Genomic DNA, 22278 nt, shown 5'->3' with positions numbered 1-22278 from the left:
GTTTCTAAGAGAATATGGGGGGGGGATAATAATGCAAGAGATGGTAGGAAAGAAGCAAATTTTTTTTTAAAAAAGATGATAAACAGAAAGCATACAAAATAGGTGGAAATCAGTTCAAACAGGTTAGAAATCATAAAAAATATAAGTTGGTTAAATTCACCTATGGGGAAAAAAATCTTTAAAAAACAATCTAGTTTCCTGTTTACCAGACATACACCAAAAACAAAACTATATGTAAAGGTTGACATAAGAAAATATCCCCCCAAAGTTATAACCATAGAAAGCTGATGTAATAATGTTAATATCATTAATATCAAATGTTGAAGAAACATTAATAGGAATAAAGAAGCACACTAAAAAACAAAACAAAACAAAACAAAAAAAACAATCTTCCAGGAAGATAGAGCAGTGATGCATGTAATTAAACATAGTCTCAAAATGTAACCCCAGATTAGATGGGATTACAGAAAGAATTGATAAATCCATTGTCATGGGGAAAATTGTAACACTACTTTCAGAAACCAGTATATCAGATAGAAAAAATTGGAAAAATATAGAATATTTCCATAACTACATTAACAAGATTGATAAATTGTATATCAAGAGTAGAATCCTGTCTTCAACTAATACTTCATACATTCTTTTTAGATACACATGGCACATTAACCAAAAGAAAAGTCTTATAAATTTTAATAAATTCTTACCCCAAAGACCATTTTCTTTTACCACAATGCAAATAAATTGGAAATTAACAAAAAGGTTTTCAAATCCCATGCTTGAATATTTATTTTTTTTAAGATTTTTATTTATGCATTCATGAGAGACACACAGAGAGAGGCAGAGACATAGGTAGAGGGAGAAGCAAGCTCCCTGAGGGGAGCCTGATGCAGGACTCAATCCCAGGATCCCAAGATCACAACCTGAGCCAAAGGTACATCCTCAACCACTGAGTCACCCAAGTGCCCCCCATGTTTGAGTATTTAAAGTGCATTTCTATATAATTAATAGGTTTAAAGAGGACGTCACGGAAATTATATAATATTTAAACAACGATATGAAAACCAATGGGGTCCAGTTGCCAGTTGACAATTAAATGTAAATGTCTAGATTTTTTTTTTAATTTAGAGATATAAGTACATTTGTTAAAAGATAGATTAAAGGTGAGTAAAGGAGAGGTGCCTGTGTGGCTCAGTTGGTTAAGTGGCTGTCTTTGGCTCACATCATGATCCCAGGGTCCTGGAAGAGGGAGAGAGAACCCTCAAGCAGACTCCTCACTGAGTGTGGAGCCAGAGTGAAAAAAAATTTAAGTATTTATGTCTTGGGACATACCAATGGAATTATATGAAGATCCAGGTAGCTAAAAACGTAAGATCCTTAGTCACTAACCACTTTTTCTCATTGGTCACAATGACCTGGTAGGTCTCTGAGCAGTAAAATAGTTCCTTGGAAAACTGGTAAGAGGGATTTGCCAGCCCTATTCCCATTTCTAAAAAATTCCTTAGAACTCTGAGTACATAGGCTCAAATTGAGCCAACTCTTAGATCTGCCATTTTAACAGGAGAGGTTTGTAGGGGCCATGTTTCAGTTGGAAAGAAGATTGCCATACTTATTGTCCTTGCTATCAGGACTGCCAATTCAGCTCTGCCTTAGAATACTGGTGTTTTTCCCACTTTGTGCCCCACATCCTAGGTTCCTAAGTGGCAGCATGAGGAAAGCTCAAGTCAAAATATACAGCTTTTCCCTGTAATCCTTATTTTTATCCTCCTAAAATGGACTAAGAAATTTAGGGTAAAAAGAATCCCTATTTCTCTTTCCTTGAACGTAGAGTCATTTCTAAGTATGTCAATCTCTATTTTCTTTTCTCTGGATATCAGAAGATGCCTCCCCAGTCCAAAGGGGGGGGGGCAGGAAAGGAAACAAAGTCTCCCTTTAAAGTCTCAGACCATCCTTTACTCCCTTCCTACCAAAGGGCTTATCCTTAATTCTTACTTCCAGTAGGGAAAAAGAGGAAATGTCTCCAATGGTGGTCCTTCTGTAGCTATATATAACCATGCCATTTTTAGAGGCTGTTTTGTTAAATTCATTCCTTAGTCCTCTGTTTAGTTGTTTTTTTTCATGGTATGTCCTTATTTAGGCCCCTAGAGGTTGGAATGTGTGAGGTAGGATGTGGGTCTAATAATGATGTGTCAGGAATTCTTGAATTTTAAGGGTCTACATCACTGTAAGCAATGTGGAGCTCTAGACCACAGTGATTCACATAGCTTCACATGCAGTCAGAGCACATCTCAAGTCTGCTAGATCCTCTGCAGGCTTGTCTAGCCTAGGGAGGGCCCTTGTCCACCCTATGTCACTAGAATGGATGTTCTGCGTGAAGGATGCAGTACATGCTAACATTCATCTGGTGCACAATTTAAAGCATTAGATGGGGACAGATTACAATAGAATTGTGACACTTATGTTGAAGATGATGTACGGTGAATCATGAATGGAGCTAGAATCTTGGGGGTAAGGGGTAGTTTGCTTGTAAAATAGCATGTAAAGTTACAGCTTTTTTGGTTCTCATTATCCTTTTTTTTTCTTTTTTATATTTTATTTATTTATTCATGAGAGAGAGGCAGAGACACAGGCAGAGTGAGAAGCAGACTCCCTGTGGGGAGCCTAATGTGGGACTGGATCCTAGGACCCCAGGATCACGCCCTGACTGAAGGCAGATGCTCAACCACTGAGCCACCCAGGCACCCCTCTCAGTATCTTTATATGTAAGATAAGGAAATTGGGTTGGATGATCCTGAATGGCCCTCCTGGCTGTATAAACTTCATGGAAGTGTTCCAGTTTCTCCTAGAACAGAGTCTTGTGCCTTCAGACTATTTGAGGTGAATCTGGTTTACATTTTCTAAACTATTTAGAAAATGAGGAATAATTTACAAATATTGTAGTTCCTCTATTTTTAAATAACACCAAATAAATAAGTAGGGCTGTCATTTTTTTTGAGGGGGGGAGAGGCATAGGGAGAGGGAGATGGAGAAAGAGAATCTCCATTTCACAACCCTGAAATCATGACCTGAGCCGAAATCAAGAGTCAGATGCTTAACTGAGCACCCAGGTGCCCCCAGGAATGTCTTTTTTTTAGCACTTTAATTTTGTATAAATGAAGTCTGCTAAGGTGGGTTTAATGAGATTTGGATATCCAGATAATCCTGGAATCATATTTATGCCATTAATTTGCTTGGTAAACTTTTTTTTAAACTGAGGTATTGGCATACAACATTATGTTGTATAAAAACTTTTTTTTTTTTTTTAAGGAAAAGTGAGTTTCATCTCAGCTCTGAATTTTCACTGATTATAAAAATTATTGAGAATTATAGTAATAAGTAAGTGTAAGGTAAAGAGAAGAGGGAGTGCCTGGCTAGTCAGTAGATCATGGGACTGTTGTTACCAGGATAGTGAGTTCAAGCCCCACATTGAGTGTGGAGGTTATACACATACATACACTACACATACATAAACAAACTTTAAAAACAAAAACAAAACAAACCTCAAAGGCGCTCCCTCCTTTTGCTCTATTCTTGTCCTAGATGGTAAAGTTGCACTTGAAGCCCAGGTAGGCCACAGGGTGGCACCATGAGGTCATCAATAAAGTACTGCTGTTTTCAAAAAAAAAATTTTTTTTTAAATCACTATTACAAAAATAATCCATGCTCATGAAAGACTTCAGATTGACCTTCCAATGCTTATTTATTATATAATTACAAACTATAAACTGAAGACTTCCTATGGGGGAAAGTCCCCTGCTAAGAATTTTAAACATGTTAAAATTACATTGTAAAGATTTTGGAAAATACTGAAAAATATTAGAATAAAGTAAAATATCCATGATACCAGTAATCCACTTGTGAACAATTAATTTTTATTTTAAGCCAATATTTTTCCAAAAGTTGAACTAAATTTCAATAATGCAAAAATATAAGTAGTACAAACATTGGAGGAAGTATATGTCAGAAATCCTTGGTTGGGGTTATTTGATTTTCTGATGGAGAAAGAAAAATTTAGACAAGTGTTTTCTCACTATCCCAAGGAGTAAGAAATACTTGAGAATAATGAGTCCAGGAATTTAGTCACTTTCAATAAAGTAGAAAATATTTCCAAATATTTTATTGTTGTTTTCTCACACTTAAAAAAAGACCACTTTGAGAAGATTGCAAAGAGTTAATTCAGAATATATGGCTGAATGTTTCCTGTAACCATGTGACTGATGTTTCCTGTAAAGTAAGAAACATTTCCAGATATTTATTGTTTTTTTTCCTGCAGTTTGAAAATTTTACTTTGATTGAAATGATTATAAGGAGTTAATTTGGGGTGTGTGGGTAGACTAATGTTTCCCTTTATGTAATCTTTGATGAAAAGTTTCCTAAACTAATTCATTATATGGAAAAGAATCTTAACAAACCAAAGTTATCCCCATCCTTTTTTTTTTTTTCCTATAATATGAGGATAATGATAATACTTAACCTTATAGGGGTTTATAAGAGGATTACATCAGTCATTCCAGGAAAACCACATAAATAATGCCTGGAATATAATAACTTAATAAATGTTAAATATTATGTATCCCATGTTGCTAAGCAGTTGTTGCATAGTGATAGCAGACATATAAATAAATCCTTGTTTCTTTTTTTCATTAAGCTTTGTTTCCTGAGGACATCTGCTAAGTAATACTTGATTAGCCTACTTTCAATATTATATGAACTTAAACATATTGAACTGGCCTTTAGTAGCATTTTGTAATTCATACATTTCAAATTAACCTCACCTTTATTGCTTTAATAAAGTTGTAATTATGAAATAATTGATAACATATCATTGAAGAAATCACAAAATTAAGAATTTTAAGCAAATCAGACTTGAAAATACCACAAAATTAGATATAAAGTAAAAATGTATCTGTAGTAGATCCAGATCTATCTAAAAATTACTTTTTGAACTTCTCTTAATTATTCTTGAGACTTGGAAGTAAAATTCAGAAGGTTCTACTTAAAAACTTCCTGCTTCACATGCTCTTCATGATGCTGGAATATCCTGAAAGGATAATATTCTCAATTTTTTAAATTTATTTGCTTACTTTCAAAAAGGGGGCTACCCTTTTTCTTTCTTAGGAACTCAAAATAAATATCCACATATTTTGGCTTTATTTTGGGCAGATATCTCAAAGGTTAAGAACTGAGATCCTAGCTGTATGATCTATGAGAATTTATTTCCCAGGGCCTTCCAAAACAATCTTCCAAAAAATGGGTAAATAGGGATTCTTAAAGAGATTCTAATAAAAGTAAACTGTATAGTTTAAGATGAATGATACACCAGAATATTTGAAGTTTTATTGTGAGCAAAGCAAGTGTTGTATTAGAATTGCTGTCAAAGTAAAATTATTTGTCCATAAAGAAATAAGACAAGGGGTACCTGGGTGGCTCAGTCGGTTGAGCTTTCATCTTGGTTTCCGCTCAAGTCAAGTCATAATCTCAGGATTCTGGGATCGAGCCCCATGTGGGGCTCCAGGTTCAGCAGGGAGTCTGCTGGAGATTCTCTCCTCTCCCTCTGTCCCTCCCCCCATGCACACAAGGGCTCATGCACACCCTCTCTCAAATAAATAAGTAAATCTTTTAAAAAAAAGGGGGGGGGGACTACTTCCACATTATAGTGGGATCCATCTGTGTCATATCTTTTAAATATATTGTCTGAAAATTAATTATGATAGATTTTGACCAAAAATGTTATTTTAAAACTCTCATGGACTATGTTTTTTTTTTTTTTAAAGATTATTTATTTTCTTGGGGGGGGGTAATGGAGGGCAGGGGGCAGAGAGAGGAGGAGACAAGCAGACTCCCCGCTGAGTGGAGAGCCCCAGGCAGGGCTCAGTCCCAGGACCTTGAGATCATGACCTGAGCCAAAACCAAGAATCTGTTGCTTAACCAACAGAGCCACGCAGGTGCCCCTTTTAGATTATAATTGACTTAAAATGTTAATGAATTTAAATTCATGTAATAAGAAAAATGCAAAGCAAATTTTTTTAATGTGCTAAGGAATTTAACAAGAAAAGTTTGAAAAATTATAGAATATTATAGAATAGAACCATTAAAAATTATTTTGGAAGACTGATAACATGGATGTTCATGATCCAGTAAGTAAAAAGTTTAACATTTGTATTAATAGTATGAATTAAAAATACATTCATACAGAGAAAAAAAGCTGGAGGACTATAGCACCAAAATAGTAATGTTATTTTTAGTTGGTAGGATGATGGGTAACTTTTATTTTCTTCTCTTTGTTCCTATTTATTAATAAATTTACAATAAGTTATAGAATTAGTTGTAAAAAATATTATGTTAAAATCCTGTTAATAAGATGAATTTGAGTATATAATTCACAAAGAATTATTGGGTTCTCTCATGTCTAGATTTCAAAAAAAAAAAATGTGCCAGGCAGTATATAATCTGCAAGGATACACAGACATCTCAGACCCATCTCTTGGCATATTAGAGACAAGGTCTGGCAGGAATTTTCGCAAACAGTTATAAACAAGCAACCGAGCTTTGTATGAACCATTTCCTACTGATCATCTTGATAACTGTATAGAGGTGGCATGGCATATTAGAAATATTGTGGACTAAATTTGAAGCCCGCTCTGCCACTTAAAGCAGTGTGGCCTTAGGTTCATTAACTTCTCTGAGCCTTGATAATTTTTAGGAGACTTTATTAGAGAAATACGGCTATTGAAGATAAGCAGCCTGAAGAAATATTAATGTTTCGAAGGAATTAAATTGTTAACATTTTTACTTGTGCAGAGCTAGATTTCTTTTAGATACAGCTTTTTTCTTTGCCTAATATCTGTAGATCTGTGCAGCACTTGGATTTTAAGAACAGTAACTCTCAAGTGCTAGCAGTTAGTCCACATAACTGGACCTGCTGCTCCCAAAAGGCCTGATTACTATCATGATCAAGTACAAATTCCTTAATTTAGCATTCAAGATTTGACATCAAACTATCAAACCAATCTTTCAAGAATCTCTACTGCTCATTAACAGTTCTCCAGGGTGATCCTTCAGTAACCCTGCTTATAATGACTTCATTGGAAGTTCTTATTTTATGGTTCTTTGAGGTTATTTTTATATTTTAAAACAACTGTATCCTTTTAAAAGTTTAAGAATAACCACATGAGGTATAAGAATCCAGATTTGGGCTTCCATTTACTATATAGCGCTCTGAGTTTTAATACTTCTCTGTGACATTAGAAAATGTAGGCAGTCTGATCTGATAATGTGTCTCTCCAGGTATGCCATTTTTCCCTTGCATTTTGCTGAAGTGTGTCTGATCAAAGTTGCTATGCAGGCATAATGTCAGTCCACTTGAACCAAGAATTTAGCACTTAGTTTTACCTTTCCCAGTGGCCTTTCAAAATGAAAAATAAATTAATACATTATGTATGGTTGGTAATACTCAATATAGAAGACCGATTTATTTTTTTTTTAAGATTTTATTTATTCATGAGAGACGGAGAGAGAGAGAGGTCAAGACACAGGCAGAGGAAGAAGCAGGCTCCATGCAGGGAGCCTGACTTGGGACTCGATCCTGGGTCTCCAGGATCATGCCCTGGGCTGAAGGCAGCACTAAACCGCTGAGCCACCCAGGCTGCCCTAGTAGACCAATTTAAAGTTAGGTTTAATGAGTATATATTAAAATACAACAGGTTTTCTCCATTAGTTCTTAACCATCAAGGAGATACTATCTTAAAGTTATGTAGTTATGACCCAATATTAACATAAAAGAAAAATATATAAAAAAATATTAACTGGGACTTTTTTCCATCAATCATGCTTCCACTAAAACCTTCTTATTGTTTTGTCATTCGGATTGAGACAAGTGCTGTGTGGTGTTAGGACCTCTCGTTCCTAACAAGGTGACTGCTTCATCCTAAAGGATGAGTGGCTTCATCCTCATGAAGTCTCAGGCAGTGCCACAGGGCATGGAGTGAGGAGTTTTAAATGCTAAGCTGTGCCAGCCCTTCAAGACATGAACCTCAGAGTCTTCCTTTTAACAGTCCCAGGGAATTGGCCTCCAAAATAGTCACTGCGCCTCATGGACACTGTCCCTTAGGAACCAGGCAGGCTATGGTGAACAAGGAGAGGATTTTCTGGGACTCAACAGTTCCACAATTTGTGGATTTTCTTCTGCCAGGAACCAGTTCTCTTTTCCTTTCTTGGAGGTCTTTACTCCCCACTAGAGGTCACTCCATTGCTAGATGCTGCTCTGTTTACCAGGGGCTCAAAGCTCAATGTTCCATGCAGGCTATCTTCCGTACAGTAGAGAGCTGTCCCCCCCAGAGGTGTGCCCATCCTCAGGAAGGTGTAACTATTGTTTTTTGAGTCTTTAAGTCACTCAACTAGTAAGTACCTGAACCGGGATTCTGGCAGTCTAGCTCCAGATACATTCTGGGTGAGGTAGCCAAGCTCTTTTAACAACCTCTGACACTAGAAAAACTGCCTTTCTAGAGTATTATACACTCCTAAAAATAGTCCCTCAGGAAAATCAGACCACATTTTATCTTTTTCCTTCCTGTTTTTTTCTACCTTGAAAAGCAGTCTTCACTATGCTTAGCTTTTATGTTCATTTACAGGGGAACAGACTCAGCCCTCTGTGAATCTTGAAAGATACTAGTTCAGTGTTCATACTCATACATTAGTGTTTATAACTCTGCTTGTGGAATGGTTCTTACTACACAGTACCTTTGGTAAATGCTCGGGGCCCTTATTAATGCATGGTCCAACAAACTCTTCTGTAAATAACTTCTCACTGTCCTGATTGCCTGAGCCACCCAGACAGATGATCCCAAGGAAGATCTTACTTTTTTTTTTTTTTTAATGGGAACATTAGGCATCTTCAGACTTGACTGTCTTTTAGTCCAAATCTTTAAGCCTCCATACCAGCAGTTGCACTCCTGGCCATTTTTCCTAGAGAAATGAAGATGTTTGTTCACTTAAAAATATGTACCAGAATGTTTTAGAAGCTTTAACATAACACCCCCAAACTGGAGACAACCAGATGTCCTTCAAAAGGTGAATGGCTTAACAAGCTGTGGTAGACCCATACCATAGAATACTACTCAGCAATAGAAAAGAGTGATACTATTGATATACATAACAACCTGAATCTTCAGAGAATTATGTTGAGTGAAAAAAAGAAAACCAACCCCAAAAGGCTGCATACTGTATGGTTCCATTTATATAACATTCTTGAAATGACAGGTCTAGAAATGGAAGACAGGATAGTGGTTTCCAGGAGATGAAGTGGGGTGGAGGTGGGAGGGAAGTAGGTGTGGCTGTAAAAGGGCAATATGAGAGAGCTTTGTGGTGATGGAAATGTTCTGTATCTTGACAATGTCAGTATCCTAGTTGTGATACTCTAGTTTTGTAAGATATTAACATCAGGGGAAACTGGGTAAAAGTACACAGGATCTCTTTGTACTATTTCTTTCAACTTCATGTGAATCTCCAATTATCTCAAAAAGTTTAATTAAAAAATCTTTAGTCTTCTTCACCCCTTGAACCATAGTTATGTGTTCTGAATTACTTTCATAACTTCTTGAGAAGCTATTAATAGATTTCTAGTGATTAAGTTCTAATTTGGGTTTTAGACACTTTCTTGGCAGGTTTCAAGTATAATTAGGTCTAATGCATTTGTATAATATTAAGTTTGAAATCACATAAATAAATCTGTAATTTGATCAAATGTACTTTCATATGGGGCTTGTCATCAAAAGAGAATGGCAGAAGCATTATATTTCTTGTGAATTTTTTTAAGTTTTTATTTAAATTCCAGTTAGTTAACATACAGTATAATACTAATTTCAGGTGTACACTATAGTGATTCAGCAATTCCATCCAACACCCAGTGCTCATCACAAGTGCACTCCTTAATCCTCATCACCTGTTTAATCCATTCCCCCCACCCACTGACCTTCTGGGAACCATCAGTTGAGGAACTATCTTACGAATTTAACAGGTCATTTGAAGAGGTAACTATGTAATCTATAATTCTATCTCCAAATGAGAAGCAAAGCTTGTCCTTTTCATAATGTGAACCGTACTCTCTTCAGAGTAACACCTGCACCATTTTAAGATTGAAAATCATATATTAGAGGTAGGCCTTAGTCATGGAGATTCAACCCCAAGTGGTCAGTATAAAGGTAGTATGCTTTGGGTGAACTAAGAATATTTGTGCAAGGAAATTGATTAAGTGGCTCAGTAATTTGAAGTGTGTCTAAATTGGTACATATAATTTGTCAGCCCTCATCTTCCAGTTTAGCACTGATAACCCTTATGATTCAACTTGACTTACATATTTAAATGGAGCCTCATAAAATAACATTATTTCCCATACAAGGTTTTTTAAATAGGGATTTGATAATATTGAGCATGAATGACCAGTAAAAGTTAACCTAAATCTCATCCTGAGCTACAAATTCAGGTTGTAATCTTTATATCCTACCACTTCACATAGTATCTGTCACATTTTGAGCACATTAGTAACTGTTTTATGAATTAATACTGATTTTTTTGGTGGTCCCCTGCTGCCTGTGCATGACCCTACTTCCATGATTCCTCACAACAAGAGTATGGTGGGGCAGACAAGGTCCTTGAGGTGTCTCTGAGTGCAGAGGGGAGTTTTGAAGGGGTCCCAGCAAGAGCATAAAGGTGGGGCAGCAGCACGTTTCAGGAGGAGCAAGACTGGCATGTGGAAAAGATGGCAAATAGACTTGAGCTGATATTTCTTTCACATTGAAGAGCAAAAGGGGCAGAAGAACAGTCTCAGAAGGAGATTTAAGTTCTAGCATTCAAGATGGATTAGAAATACTTTTCCTTAAATGTATCCTGCTTAGTTTAAATATAAGTATTGGTTGTTTTTACTTTTACTCCCATGCAGATAGCATTTTAATTCTAAAAATGCTTTTGTGGGCTACTCTGAGACCTAGCCACCATTTATAATTTGAAAAGTATGCATTCTGAATCCCAGTCATTTAGAGTCTATTTTCAGAGTCCAGTTTGTCTTCTACTGATGGCACATAATTTGATTCTTTTTCTTTTGTCTTTCTGACCATGCTTTCTTGTTTGTGGATAACAGAACCACTCCTTAGTTCTATTCTCCCTTTTTACTGCCTCATTATTTGTCAGTTACTACTGGCCTCACAAATTGGTGCCTTACTCATAGATTTTCTGGAGAATATTCACAGGCCCCACCAGCTTCTCTATGTTTTAATAGAACAGCTAGACTTTCTTCATGTTACACCCTTGCTATAACTCAAGTTTCTTTTTACTATAGATCCTTCCCATCACATTTCTGGATATTCTGTTGAACCTACTTAAAAATTCAGAGAAACTGCTGGGTGACCACGGAAAGAAAGATCTAATCTTCACGCTTACGTGAGTATTTTTCTACTTTCAACTTCCTCACACTATGTGAAAGCTTAGATGCTTTGTTTTATGGCACATTCAGTTCTGTGATCAAGATAAAAATGTTATCTATCATTGGCCTTATTAAATTTTAATGTAAAGTTAGTTTCTCAAGGACACAATGAAAATCACAAAATACACCACACTTATTCTCACTTAAAAAAATAAATAAGCAAGAAAGGCCTTTTTTTCCTCCACTGAGCCAACATTCAGAACAATCCCAAATCCTCAAACCACAAGAATTCTTTCTGTGTTAGAACCAAAACTATCAAGTAGCTTGTTTTTCATTATCTATTCTTAAGAGAATTTAACAAAACATGTTATCTCTTGAAAAGCACTTGATATGTGGCATTTTATTTTTTAAAATGCTTCTGATAACTTTGTCCTTTTTTTAATGACTGAATCCTGTGAATACTGTAGGGGAAAATCGGGAGGTTACCCTCGAAAGAGAATTCTTAACTATTTTAATGAGTAATTTCTCCTCAATGGGTTAATTTCTTTAAAAAGCATTATATAGTGTCATAATCTGAAGTCTTTTATCTTGATCTCTGTAATTCTTAATCATTAGCAGATTTCCCGATTTTGGAATTATCCTTAATAATTCCTTCTCACCCATTTTATGCAGCAGGTCATTAAGTTACGCTAATTCTATCTTATCTGTCCCTCTCCAGTGTACTCCCTTCTCTCTGCCACTGCTTTAGATCAGGCTGTCATCATTTCTTGCCTGGATTTCAACAGTGACCTCTATCTCCCAGTCTCTAGCCTTGACCCACTCTAATCTAACCTTTCCCTATTGCTGACAGAGTAATCTTTCTGAAAGACTTAACCTAATAAGACCATGCCATTTCCTTGGCTTGACATCTTTCAGTGTCTCCTTACTAAAATTCATTATAATAACCCTTATCATAGAGTTGTTAGGAAGATTAAGTAAAAGTCATTTGGTGCCCTGGGTGCGATGCCGGTCTTAGAACAGGCCTAGTGTGTGTTAATGTTTCTCCTTTGCACAGAGAACCCTTGGAGGCAGCAGAGCTCTCATGGTAGCCCACCTCTAGAGGGCCTGTGGCTCTGCTGGGAAAACCAGGCTAAAAGGAGTGGTGGCCAAGAATCTCACCAAACTCCATAGCCATGCTTTCCTGAATCCCCTTGAGGTTAGACACAAGAATAGATTAGTCTAACATCCGGTTCCATCAGTGTTCCAGAAAGAAAGGCTTTGCTGACAGATTACAAGCCAACCCTGTCTGTGACTCAGCTTTTGTAACTGTAGAGTCAGGGAGTCATCTCTATAAACATATTGGTCTCTGCTTTTGTCTTTTCTTCTTTTGGTTTGTTTTCTCTTCAGTTTTTTAGGTTTGTTTTGTCAGGCTTTAATTTTTCCTTAAATGGACCAAGAGGGTGTCAAGGAGACATACACACAAACCAAGAGACTGCTGGGGCAGGGAGGAATCAGTGAAAGAGGTATGGACACACTGGTGAAGCTAGGTTACTCAGATGTATGAAATTTGGAGTGGGCACATTTCAGATTGCTGCCTTTGCGCTGCCTCTGTATTCCCAGACAGATCTGTTTTTCTTCATGTCTCAGGCTTTAGACAATGGGGGTTTGGCAAAATCTGATATTTAGATAATCACAGAATAGCAGAATAGAATCAATACTGTAAAAAAGTCTGAGTTGATTTCATGGTATTTCCAATTTTAAAATTCAATTTGTTGCTTTTCTTAGCTTTTCTCTATGAAAATTGGAAGTTTGTGCTATAGACAGAACATTCAGCAGGTCTTTATTGAATATGAATTAAGTTATTTCATTGTTTTTTTTCATGCTGATTTAGTTAACTTTTGAGCAGGTAGTTCTGTTTACCATGTAGAATATCTCAAATATAATGAAAGGCAAATATGTGAAAAATATGCTTTGTTTTGAGTTAGAATCTCTACCAGCAATAACATGTGTTTGAAGTTTAAGGATCATGTTCTATGTCTTCTGATAATGCAGTAAACTTAAACTTAAGCAATTATATCTTGCTTACCTTTAACGATCTCTCTTAATCTTTCTACATAATGAAAAGCAAAATAGAGCTTTATAGTAATTTAATTGCAATTTTGATCAAGCAGATATGAAGAAAATAAGACATTTTAATGGGAAATAAAATACAATTGATAACTTTGTTGTTTCTTTTTGGTGAGGTAATTTATTAGAGGCAGGAGGCTAAGAAGGAAGAGAAATAGTGCTTCTCTAAATGACTTCATTGTGGTGATTTAGTTTGGCTTTCCCAAATCTCACTCACCTCATGTTTCATTACAGGCATATTCCATCCACTTCACCAGAATAATGTCCTACGTTTTTGTAAATGATTCGTCTCAGACTAATGTGCCCTTGCTACAAGCCTGTATTGATGGAGACTTTAACTATTCCAAGCGGCTTTTGGAAAGCGGCTTTGACCCAAATATTCGTGACAGCAGGGGCAGAACAGGCCTTCACCTCGCAGCAGCCAGAGGGAATGTAGACATCTGCCAGCTGTTGCATAAATTTGGTGCTGATCTTCTGGCCACAGATTATCAAGGAAACACAGCTCTCCATCTCTGTGGCCACGTGGATACTATTCAATTCTTAGTTTCTAATGGACTAAAAATTGATATTTGGTAAGTTCTCTGTGGTTTCTGAAGTCTAGTCATTTCCTCCCATTAGTTTGTCAACCAGTGGTCATCTGAGTCTATCAATTCTGCTTTCTCATTGATCAGCTGCAGTGACAAATTCAACAAGGAATGGAGGACAAGGTAATCTCATTAGAGGAGTGAGGAAACAAGAGGCTGACTTCTAGATTTATGCTGAAGCAGCACAAGTTTTTCTATGAAGACAGTGGTGAAGTTCTGCTACTAATTAATCATGTGTTGTCAGACAAGGGAAAAAGAAGAAAGGAGCTAACATTTTTTGAAAATCTGTGCTGTGTTTACTTACATTCGCTCATTTAATCCTTAGAATGAATAGCTCTTAAGGTTGGTGTTCTCTTCATTTTACAGATGTAGTAGTTGAGACAAGGGTTTAAACAAAGAGGCCACACAGCTGGAATTTGAACCTCGTTCTGCCTGATTCCAAATTGTTAGTCTTCTATCATGTAATATACCATGCTAGCTTCGTAACCTCTCTGGGTCTCAGAGTCCTTTTTATAGTGAGTAGTTTCAAGAAGTAGTATTTTAGTGATACCTTGTCTCTGGAGTGGAAAAGGTTTCAGACCATCTTTAAAACTGAGCTTGACCTTTAAACTACACTTACATGTTGCCTTGATTATTGGTTTTATACTGTACCTAAATCTGAAAAAGACGGCAGATGTAATGGATAGATGTGGTGGGAATTGGCTATGGGATTCACTGCTATTTGGCTATCTTCTCTTATTAGTGTTAAATAGCTAGGTGAATCAAAGTAGCTTATTTAGTTGCTTTGGGCTTTTATTTATTTTTAATCCTTAGACTGTTTAAAAATATGTATGCTCTATTGCCATAAAAGGTAAATGTCAGATAAGAATGAATCTAGAATCTAGAATTTTCCAATTAATTTTTAAGAAATTGCCCTCTTTTTCTTTTATTTATTCTCAGCTATTTACTCTTTTGCCTATGTGTTTTCTTTCCTTTTTCCCTATAAGGAAAAAAATAGGTTAATTCAGAATTCAAGTTCCAATTCAGTCATTGGTTCTGCTCTGGGCTTTGAGTCAATTCAGCCCATGCCTTTATCACTGAGATCTACACAAATGGGTACTAACAATATAATCCAGGTGTATAATGACCTCTTTATATTTATGAACTTTTTTAGCAATCATCAAGGTGCTACACCCTTGGTTCTGGCAAAGCGCAGAGGAGTGAATAAAGATGTCATCCGATTGCTAGAATCTTTGGAAGAACAGGAGGTGAAAGGATTTAACAGAGGAGCTCACTCAAAACTGGAGACCATGCAGACAGCTGAGAGTGAAAGGTACTTAACAATTTAATTTTTTAAGGGGCAAGTCACTTTAAGTCCTTTTAGTCACTTAGATCTTTTATGACAACTCTGTGAGCTTTCTATTTATTTGCTTTCAAGTACGGAGCTTTGATACACTTTCTTTGAACTTTATATAGGCCCGTATGGCTCCAGATTACAATCGAGAGGCTATTAACAGAAAGTACTACGTGCCCACATGCATATACTGTTCTGTCTTCCCTTGTGCAAGGAAGCCTGCGGTATTGTCAGCACCAGGGACAAGAGGTGGTTAAGAGCTGAATATGAGGGAAGGACCCAAAAGTTTGAGAATTTTAAGTGCAGGTCACAAACAGAATGGACTTCAGAAAAGAAGGAGAAAGATAAGTAAGGCTAGGAACTTGGACAACATTAGAAGACCAGAAAGGCCATTTGAAAGGCAGGCAAGTGGAGTGCTGGGGAAAAGTAAAACAAGAAGAGAAATGAAGACTTAACACACAGTTCAGTAATGTGAAAGTGAAAGTAACTTTCCCATGAGTTGGAACAAATGACATTTGGGCTCCTGTCAGTAACTGAAGCTAAGATGTAGCAATGGATAGGGCCTTCAGTATCTCATTTCTCATGTAGGAACAGTTTACAACACAGTTCAGGGAGCTCTGAAAAGGTGACAGACTGTCTTTCCTCCTGGCCCCACTGGCTCACCAGGTCAAGTGCATAGGTCAGACTGAGTTGTGCTAGCATGGAGTCTGTTGGCTGCCATGGAGTTTCAGCCTTCCACAAACTACAAGGTAGGAAGGATGATCAACCTACTATTGTTTCCTCCCAAAATTTTCAGTGGAATATATTTCAAGGGCCTTCATCAGCTGTTGACCCAGGAGCTTGACTGATCAGGACTTAGAAATAGGATCATATAGTCCATTCTGACTGTTGAGATCCTGGTTTCTGTGAGCTCTAATTGAAATCCTCTCTATTTTTTATAGTTGACCCTTAATTTGATTCCATTGTACCAGTGATTGCTTTCCTTCCTCTTCATGTGCTGGCTGGCGTACTCTTTGGGAACCGTGAACTCCACTCTCACACTTAAGACTGTTTAGATACTTTCAAGAACTTACTACTGTCCAAAGAAATTAGAGTTTTACTTGTAGAACAGTGCATGCTGCTTGTGACGTATGATTGAGAGCTGACAAGTATATAAAATAATCAAGATGTCTAAGATACATTGACAAGCCCCTTGCTCTCATCCATGTACTCTGGATTGACAGATGCCAGAAGCAATATGACAGCATTGAGTTTTCTATTATTTGTAAAAGATCATATTCTTCCAAGACAACTTGAAATTTATTTTCATGAATACTTTAAGCTTCTTTATCATGAAAAACGTCCAAGAACGTGTTTTTGCTTAGTACGTTTTTAGCACCTCTCTTGCTATATTTTGTTAGTAGCCAGTTTCTTGGCACCTCCTTACCAGAAATATACTTTTAACTTTCTTTTGCCTAGGTTGTGATTAGTTACTAAGCAATAGAAATAGTCATCTGAGCTGCTCTATATGAAATATTTACTCCTGCTTCTTTCACATCCCTGTTACTTCCTTTAGCATAAAGATTTGTATTATTTATAGCATTGTGTAAATCCAGTTCTTAAAAAAATTGAACCACTAATACTCATACTACCTAGTTGCCCTAGCTTAATCCTGCCGCTCAGTATCATGGTAGATATGTGGTGGTTGAAGTTTAAATTAAAAAACTTACAGACAACATCATTGGTCATTAGGCAAATGCAGAGCAAAGCCCTAGCAAGTTACCACTTCATACCAGTAGAATGGCTATAATCAAAAAGAAGGAGCAACAACAAGTATTGGGGAGGATGTGGAGAAACTGGAACCCTCATACATTGCTGGTGGGAACATAAAGTAGCTGCTTTGGAAAACAGTCTGGCAGTTCTCAAAAAGCTACACAGTTACTATGTGACCCAATAATTCCACTTTAGATATGTACCCAAGAAAATTGAAAACATGGGTTCATGCAAAAACTTATATATGAATGTTCATGGAAGTATTATTTATAATAGTCCAAAGGTGGAAACTACCCAAAAGTCCATCACCTGATAAGTGGATAAACTAAATGTCATCTGTGCATCTAGTGGAATATCCCACCATAAAAAGGAATGAACTACTGATACGTGCTATGACATATATGTGCTATGGATGAGCTTTAAAAGCATGCTCCATAAAAGAAGCTGGTCAAAAAAACCACATATTGTATAATTCTGTTTATACGAAATGTTCAGAATCAGCAAAAAGAAAGTAGATTAGTGTTTGCCAGGGGCTTGTGGAAGGGGCAATGGGAAGTGATGGCTAAAAGGTAAAGAGTTTATTATAGATGTGATTAAAATGTTTTAAAATTAGTGGAGATGGTTGTATAACTTTGTCAATATAGAAACCACTGAATTGTACAACATGAATTTTATATGTGAATTATACTAATAGAAAAGGGGAATAAAGCTTAGTGGGATTGGCTAGCACGTGGCATTGTGGCAAAGCTATGTGATGATTAGCAGAACATAAAGCAAGTTTTAAGTATACTTAGTATTTTCTATCACCCTTAGGATTCTCTGAGATATAGCATAACTTAAGGTCCTATAAATCAAGATGATGAAAAATATTTTCCCACTCCCCCATATATCCTAAATTTAATTATTTTTAAATTTGTGGCTATAGGATGACAAAGCAGTGTAGATGACACATGTACAAAAAATATTGCACACACACATTATATATTTTAATATGCAAAGAAAAGTTTGGATGTCAAGGAGAGTGCCGCATTAGGAAGTCCACTTCCTATGACTAGAGAAGACCTCTAATACCAGTAAATGCTGAAGGACCTCTGGTTAAGTGTCAAGAAGTAAAGTAAACTTGTAGGTTAAATAAAAATGCTAGTTTTTGCATGGTGAACCAGACTGTAAGAGAGTGTTTTATTCTGGTTTTATTGTTCTATGCCCAGATGGTTGGAAGAATATGAAGAGAAGTGATTTAGGAAGGGTGGTAAATGACCTTTTATAAGCAATAGATAGTTGATGCATATGATTATGGTCATTGTGGCTTTCATCTAAATGATAGCCCGTTATTGGACCTGTGTGTTGTGACATAATTGTGGGTGCTAATCCTTCAGAGCTTTGAATTCATCAAAATGTGGCCTTCCAAATACCAAAGTCAGATATCCTGGTTTCTACTTGTAGGGGTCATATTTCTTGTTGATAAAGTTCTGAAAACCAGAATCAAGAATCATTGTTTTTATGGAACTTGTATTGCCTTATTTTCAACTAGATTCAGCCTTTATGCAGAAGCAAAATAAACTTATTTTGTATTTTTGTACAAGATATAACTACAACCAGCTGGAGGAAGCTATTAGGAAGAATTCCTAATGACCAGGCCTGTTCATATGTGCAACAGACTGAGCTAAGTGTCCATTTTTAGAGGATTACAGTTAAAAGAAGGAATTCCTTCATTGGTCAAGTAACTGAACTAAGTGAAAATTCCTTTAAACCTTAAGATTCACACACTGTATAAAAGTGAATCTAAAAATCTATTTTAGATTTACCCATTTTTGCTTATTTTCATCAATATGCATTCTCAAATTATGAATCTTTGTTTCAAATTCTTCTAAATTTAAAGTAACCAAAATTTGGTTACTTAGGTACTATGAGTTTGAAACCACTCATTTGACCTACAGTCAAGACTTCTGCTTCGGACTTTTTCATTAGAAGAGGATGTTTAACTCTGACTCTGCTGGATACTAAACCAAGAAACATAATCATCAGGGCTGAATTTATAGTTGAAGGTAGATTGTCCAGATACACACAGATGCATACTTCAGTACGTGAATGTATGGGAGCACACATAGATCAGTTTTCTTCTTATAAGTATTGCGGCTTGTCTTTTCTGAGTAAGTCTGTTGCTGTTGCATCTTTCTGAAATGGGTGGAATGTGTTGTTCATGCCCCTTTCCTTTTTCTCTGCTCCATTCACAGCGCCATGGAAAGCCATTCTCTCCTCAACCCCAACCTGCAGCAAGGGGAAGGAGTCCTGTCCAGCTTCCGAACCACATGGCAGGAGTTTGTCGAGGATCTGGGCTTCTGGAGGGTGTTGCTCTTGATCTTTGTCATCGCTTTGCTGTCTCTTGGCATTGCCTACTATGTGAGCGGGGTGCTCCCCTTCGTGGAGAACCAACCTGAGCTGGTGCATTAAACAAGCTCATGGGGGTGAGGCCAATGCCTCTTTCCTGGCTTCTACTGTTTGCTCTGAGTTTCTCAAGTTTTCTCTTAGTGCAAGGCAGTGAGGGCTATATGTTTTTCTTTGTGCATTTTTATGTATTGAAATCCTTTTCAAACAACATGTTCATTTGAACTAACCACATATCATAGTCAAGTATACTTCATCCTAAAGCTACCTCTGATTCAGCCCAACTTGTTAGGAAAGCCTTCACAAAGCCTTGTTTGATGACAACGTGGAGGTAACTGAAGAGTGGTAGATAAAAGGAAGAGATGAGGAGGGTCCTTGCTATGGAAACTTTCCCCTAATGTGGGACCAACTAAAGTGAAGTGTTCAAAATGAGAACGGTTTTCTTATATGATTTTACTTTTTGTTAGTTGGCCGGTTTTGGGTTTTGTTTATTTTTGCAAGAGCCCCTTTTTTCTTTTCCTTTCTTTTCTGGGAATAGGGGAAAGAATGAAACATGAAGCTTAAAACTTGAAGTGCTTTTTTCACGTCCTATATAGCAAATCAATATTGTGGGAATCTGTTTGGTTGATTTTAATATTTTCGAGTCTAGTTACAAACCAAACAGAACTTTTGAAAATGAGCTATATTTTCTTCAAAAATGATTGATTTGATCTTGTATTTATTTGTTTATAGGATAATTTTGGTTTTCTTTTTTGTAAACTGCTTTGCCTGTTGTTAATATCTGTGAAAAAAGAACTTGAGTTCATTTTGTTCACTTTTCAGTTTCCCCTAGTGTTTATGTCAAAGGTCTCTTGTTCCTCAAAAATACAGTCAGAAAACTCTTTCTACTCAATAGTTATCAGGGAAAGATAATTCTGACATCTGTCATTGTCACTGTAATTCTGTAGTCTATTATTATAGTGAAAAATTCAGTTCTATAGGCTAGCTGTATTGTCACAATTGTATCACAGTTCATAATTATTTTACATGCAGTCCTGTTTAGAGGCCCTGTTAGAATTGTCATAACAGTCCCATCTGTGTCAGTAATTCTCTGATGCAAGAACGGATGGAGCATTTTTGAGGTAACAGTGCTGAGCACTACTGTACTGGGTGCCATAAACTCTTTACAAATGGTAATATTATATAAATTGAAATCTGGTTCTGAAACTATATTGCAGCTTTCAACAGTGTGTTTGAAGGCCTCCTTTGTTAGTGATTCTGTTATGTGTAAATCATATTCTTGAGTTTTTAAAAAGTATATGAAGAGTTGATAATAATTCATGGAGTATAGTCATAAAATTGTAGTGAAAGAACTAATGGTTTTATTTTTTAGAACAAAGTCATCTAAGCTACTGTTAATTGAATTGTTGCTAGAAGTAGAAACTATAGTTTAGAATAGGATTGGCATTTCTGTGATTCTTGTTGCTTCTTGATATTTTCTCTTGTATTTATATATGTAGGATTGAGGCATTTTCTTTCATGTAGCTTTATCCTCTCGTAAAGAGCTGTTTAAAAATTCCTGATTTAACTGACTGCTTCAGGATCAGCTTACAGAGTCTTGTTTTTAGGATAGAAACAAAGTAAGTCATACTTGGTAAAACACAGCAAAATAAAAGACAACGTTAGAATGGAGAACACTAGAACTCAAAATCAGTATATTCAGAATGAAAGCTTTGGAATTCGTTTCCTGTTTGTAAATCTAGATTGAGAAGCAGAATTGGTTAACATTTATGTAGAGATACTGCATTTTTTAAAGATTTTAAGTGCTGGTTTCTTTGTATTTTAATCTTTGCATTCAGCATTCAGTAATACTACCAATAAATGTATTTATAGTCTCTTAATCACAATCCATTTTCTTAGTGTGTCATTATTCTCTTTCAGTTTAGGGCTCTTTTTAATAGGTTGCAATTGCCTGTTTAAAAAAAGTTTTTTTCAAACCTGATATAACAGGTATATAGAATTTCACATATGTTTGCCTTGTAAGTGCTCTGAAACTAAACTGGGTGAATTGCTTGTGGATTCAAGAGTGATAATAACTACCATGATCAGGTACCTTTTTATTGCATATTTTATGTGACATGTCTCATCTCATGCCATCAGTAGGTACCCCAAGCCAAGCTATATTATCCCATTTTCTAAAGTGAGAAAATTGACACATGGGGGGTGTTACTGGTCCAAAGTCGACAGAGAAGACAGAATGGAACAGGGATTCCAAGCTGAAGCTGTATCCCCAAATTAAGTTTCTTTTTTTCATCTGCCCCACTGTCTGTCATGCACTTGACAGTGGAGTCATCTAGAACCCTGCCTGCTGCCATCATAGCTATACATTACTAAATTTTCCACCCGCGTTCCTAAATATGTAACTTTTCCTCATCAGTTACCATACTTTTTTTTTTTTTCATTTGTCTCTGATTACAAGCTTCACGAAAGCAGGACCTTAACCCATGTTACTATCCTGTCTGTCCACAGTGCCTCCTGTGTTGTATAGAACTCTTTTATACACATGGTGACAGCATTACTTTTTCACCTGTAGCTATATTTTTTCTTTTCCCATGAAACAGCTTTTTACCTTTCACATGTTCTAACAGGCTGTGTGTGTGAACCATGTTGGTCATTCTTCCACAGTA

The 22278-nt window shown here is 36.4% G+C and overlaps 1 protein-coding gene across 2 annotated transcripts in view; it reads left to right on the top strand.

Moving 5' to 3' along the window:
* ANKRD46 (ankyrin repeat domain 46) overlaps positions 1-21498 on the top strand; it is a 31362-nt gene extending 9864 nt beyond the window's left edge. For both annotated transcript variants that reach the window (XM_055303364.1, XM_055303365.1), the window contains exons 2-5: positions 11369-11469; positions 13793-14130; positions 15296-15454; positions 19462-21498. In XM_055303364.1, coding sequence (XP_055159339.1) covers positions 13820-14130; positions 15296-15454; positions 19462-19678 — 687 coding nt within the window. In that variant the 5' untranslated portion in view covers positions 11369-11469; positions 13793-13819 and the 3' untranslated portion in view covers positions 19679-21498. The remainder of the gene's footprint in view (positions 1-11368; positions 11470-13792; positions 14131-15295; positions 15455-19461) is intronic.
* Positions 21499-22278: the final 780 nt, after the last annotated feature.

Source organism: Nyctereutes procyonoides, unplaced genomic scaffold (genome assembly GCF_905146905.1).
Source record: "Nyctereutes procyonoides isolate TBG_1078 unplaced genomic scaffold, NYPRO_anot_genome, whole genome shotgun sequence".
Classification (NCBI taxonomy): domain Eukaryota; kingdom Metazoa; phylum Chordata; class Mammalia; order Carnivora; family Canidae; genus Nyctereutes; species Nyctereutes procyonoides.
Note: the sequence above shows the minus strand (reverse complement) of the source record. Positions and strands in the feature narration are given on the sequence as shown.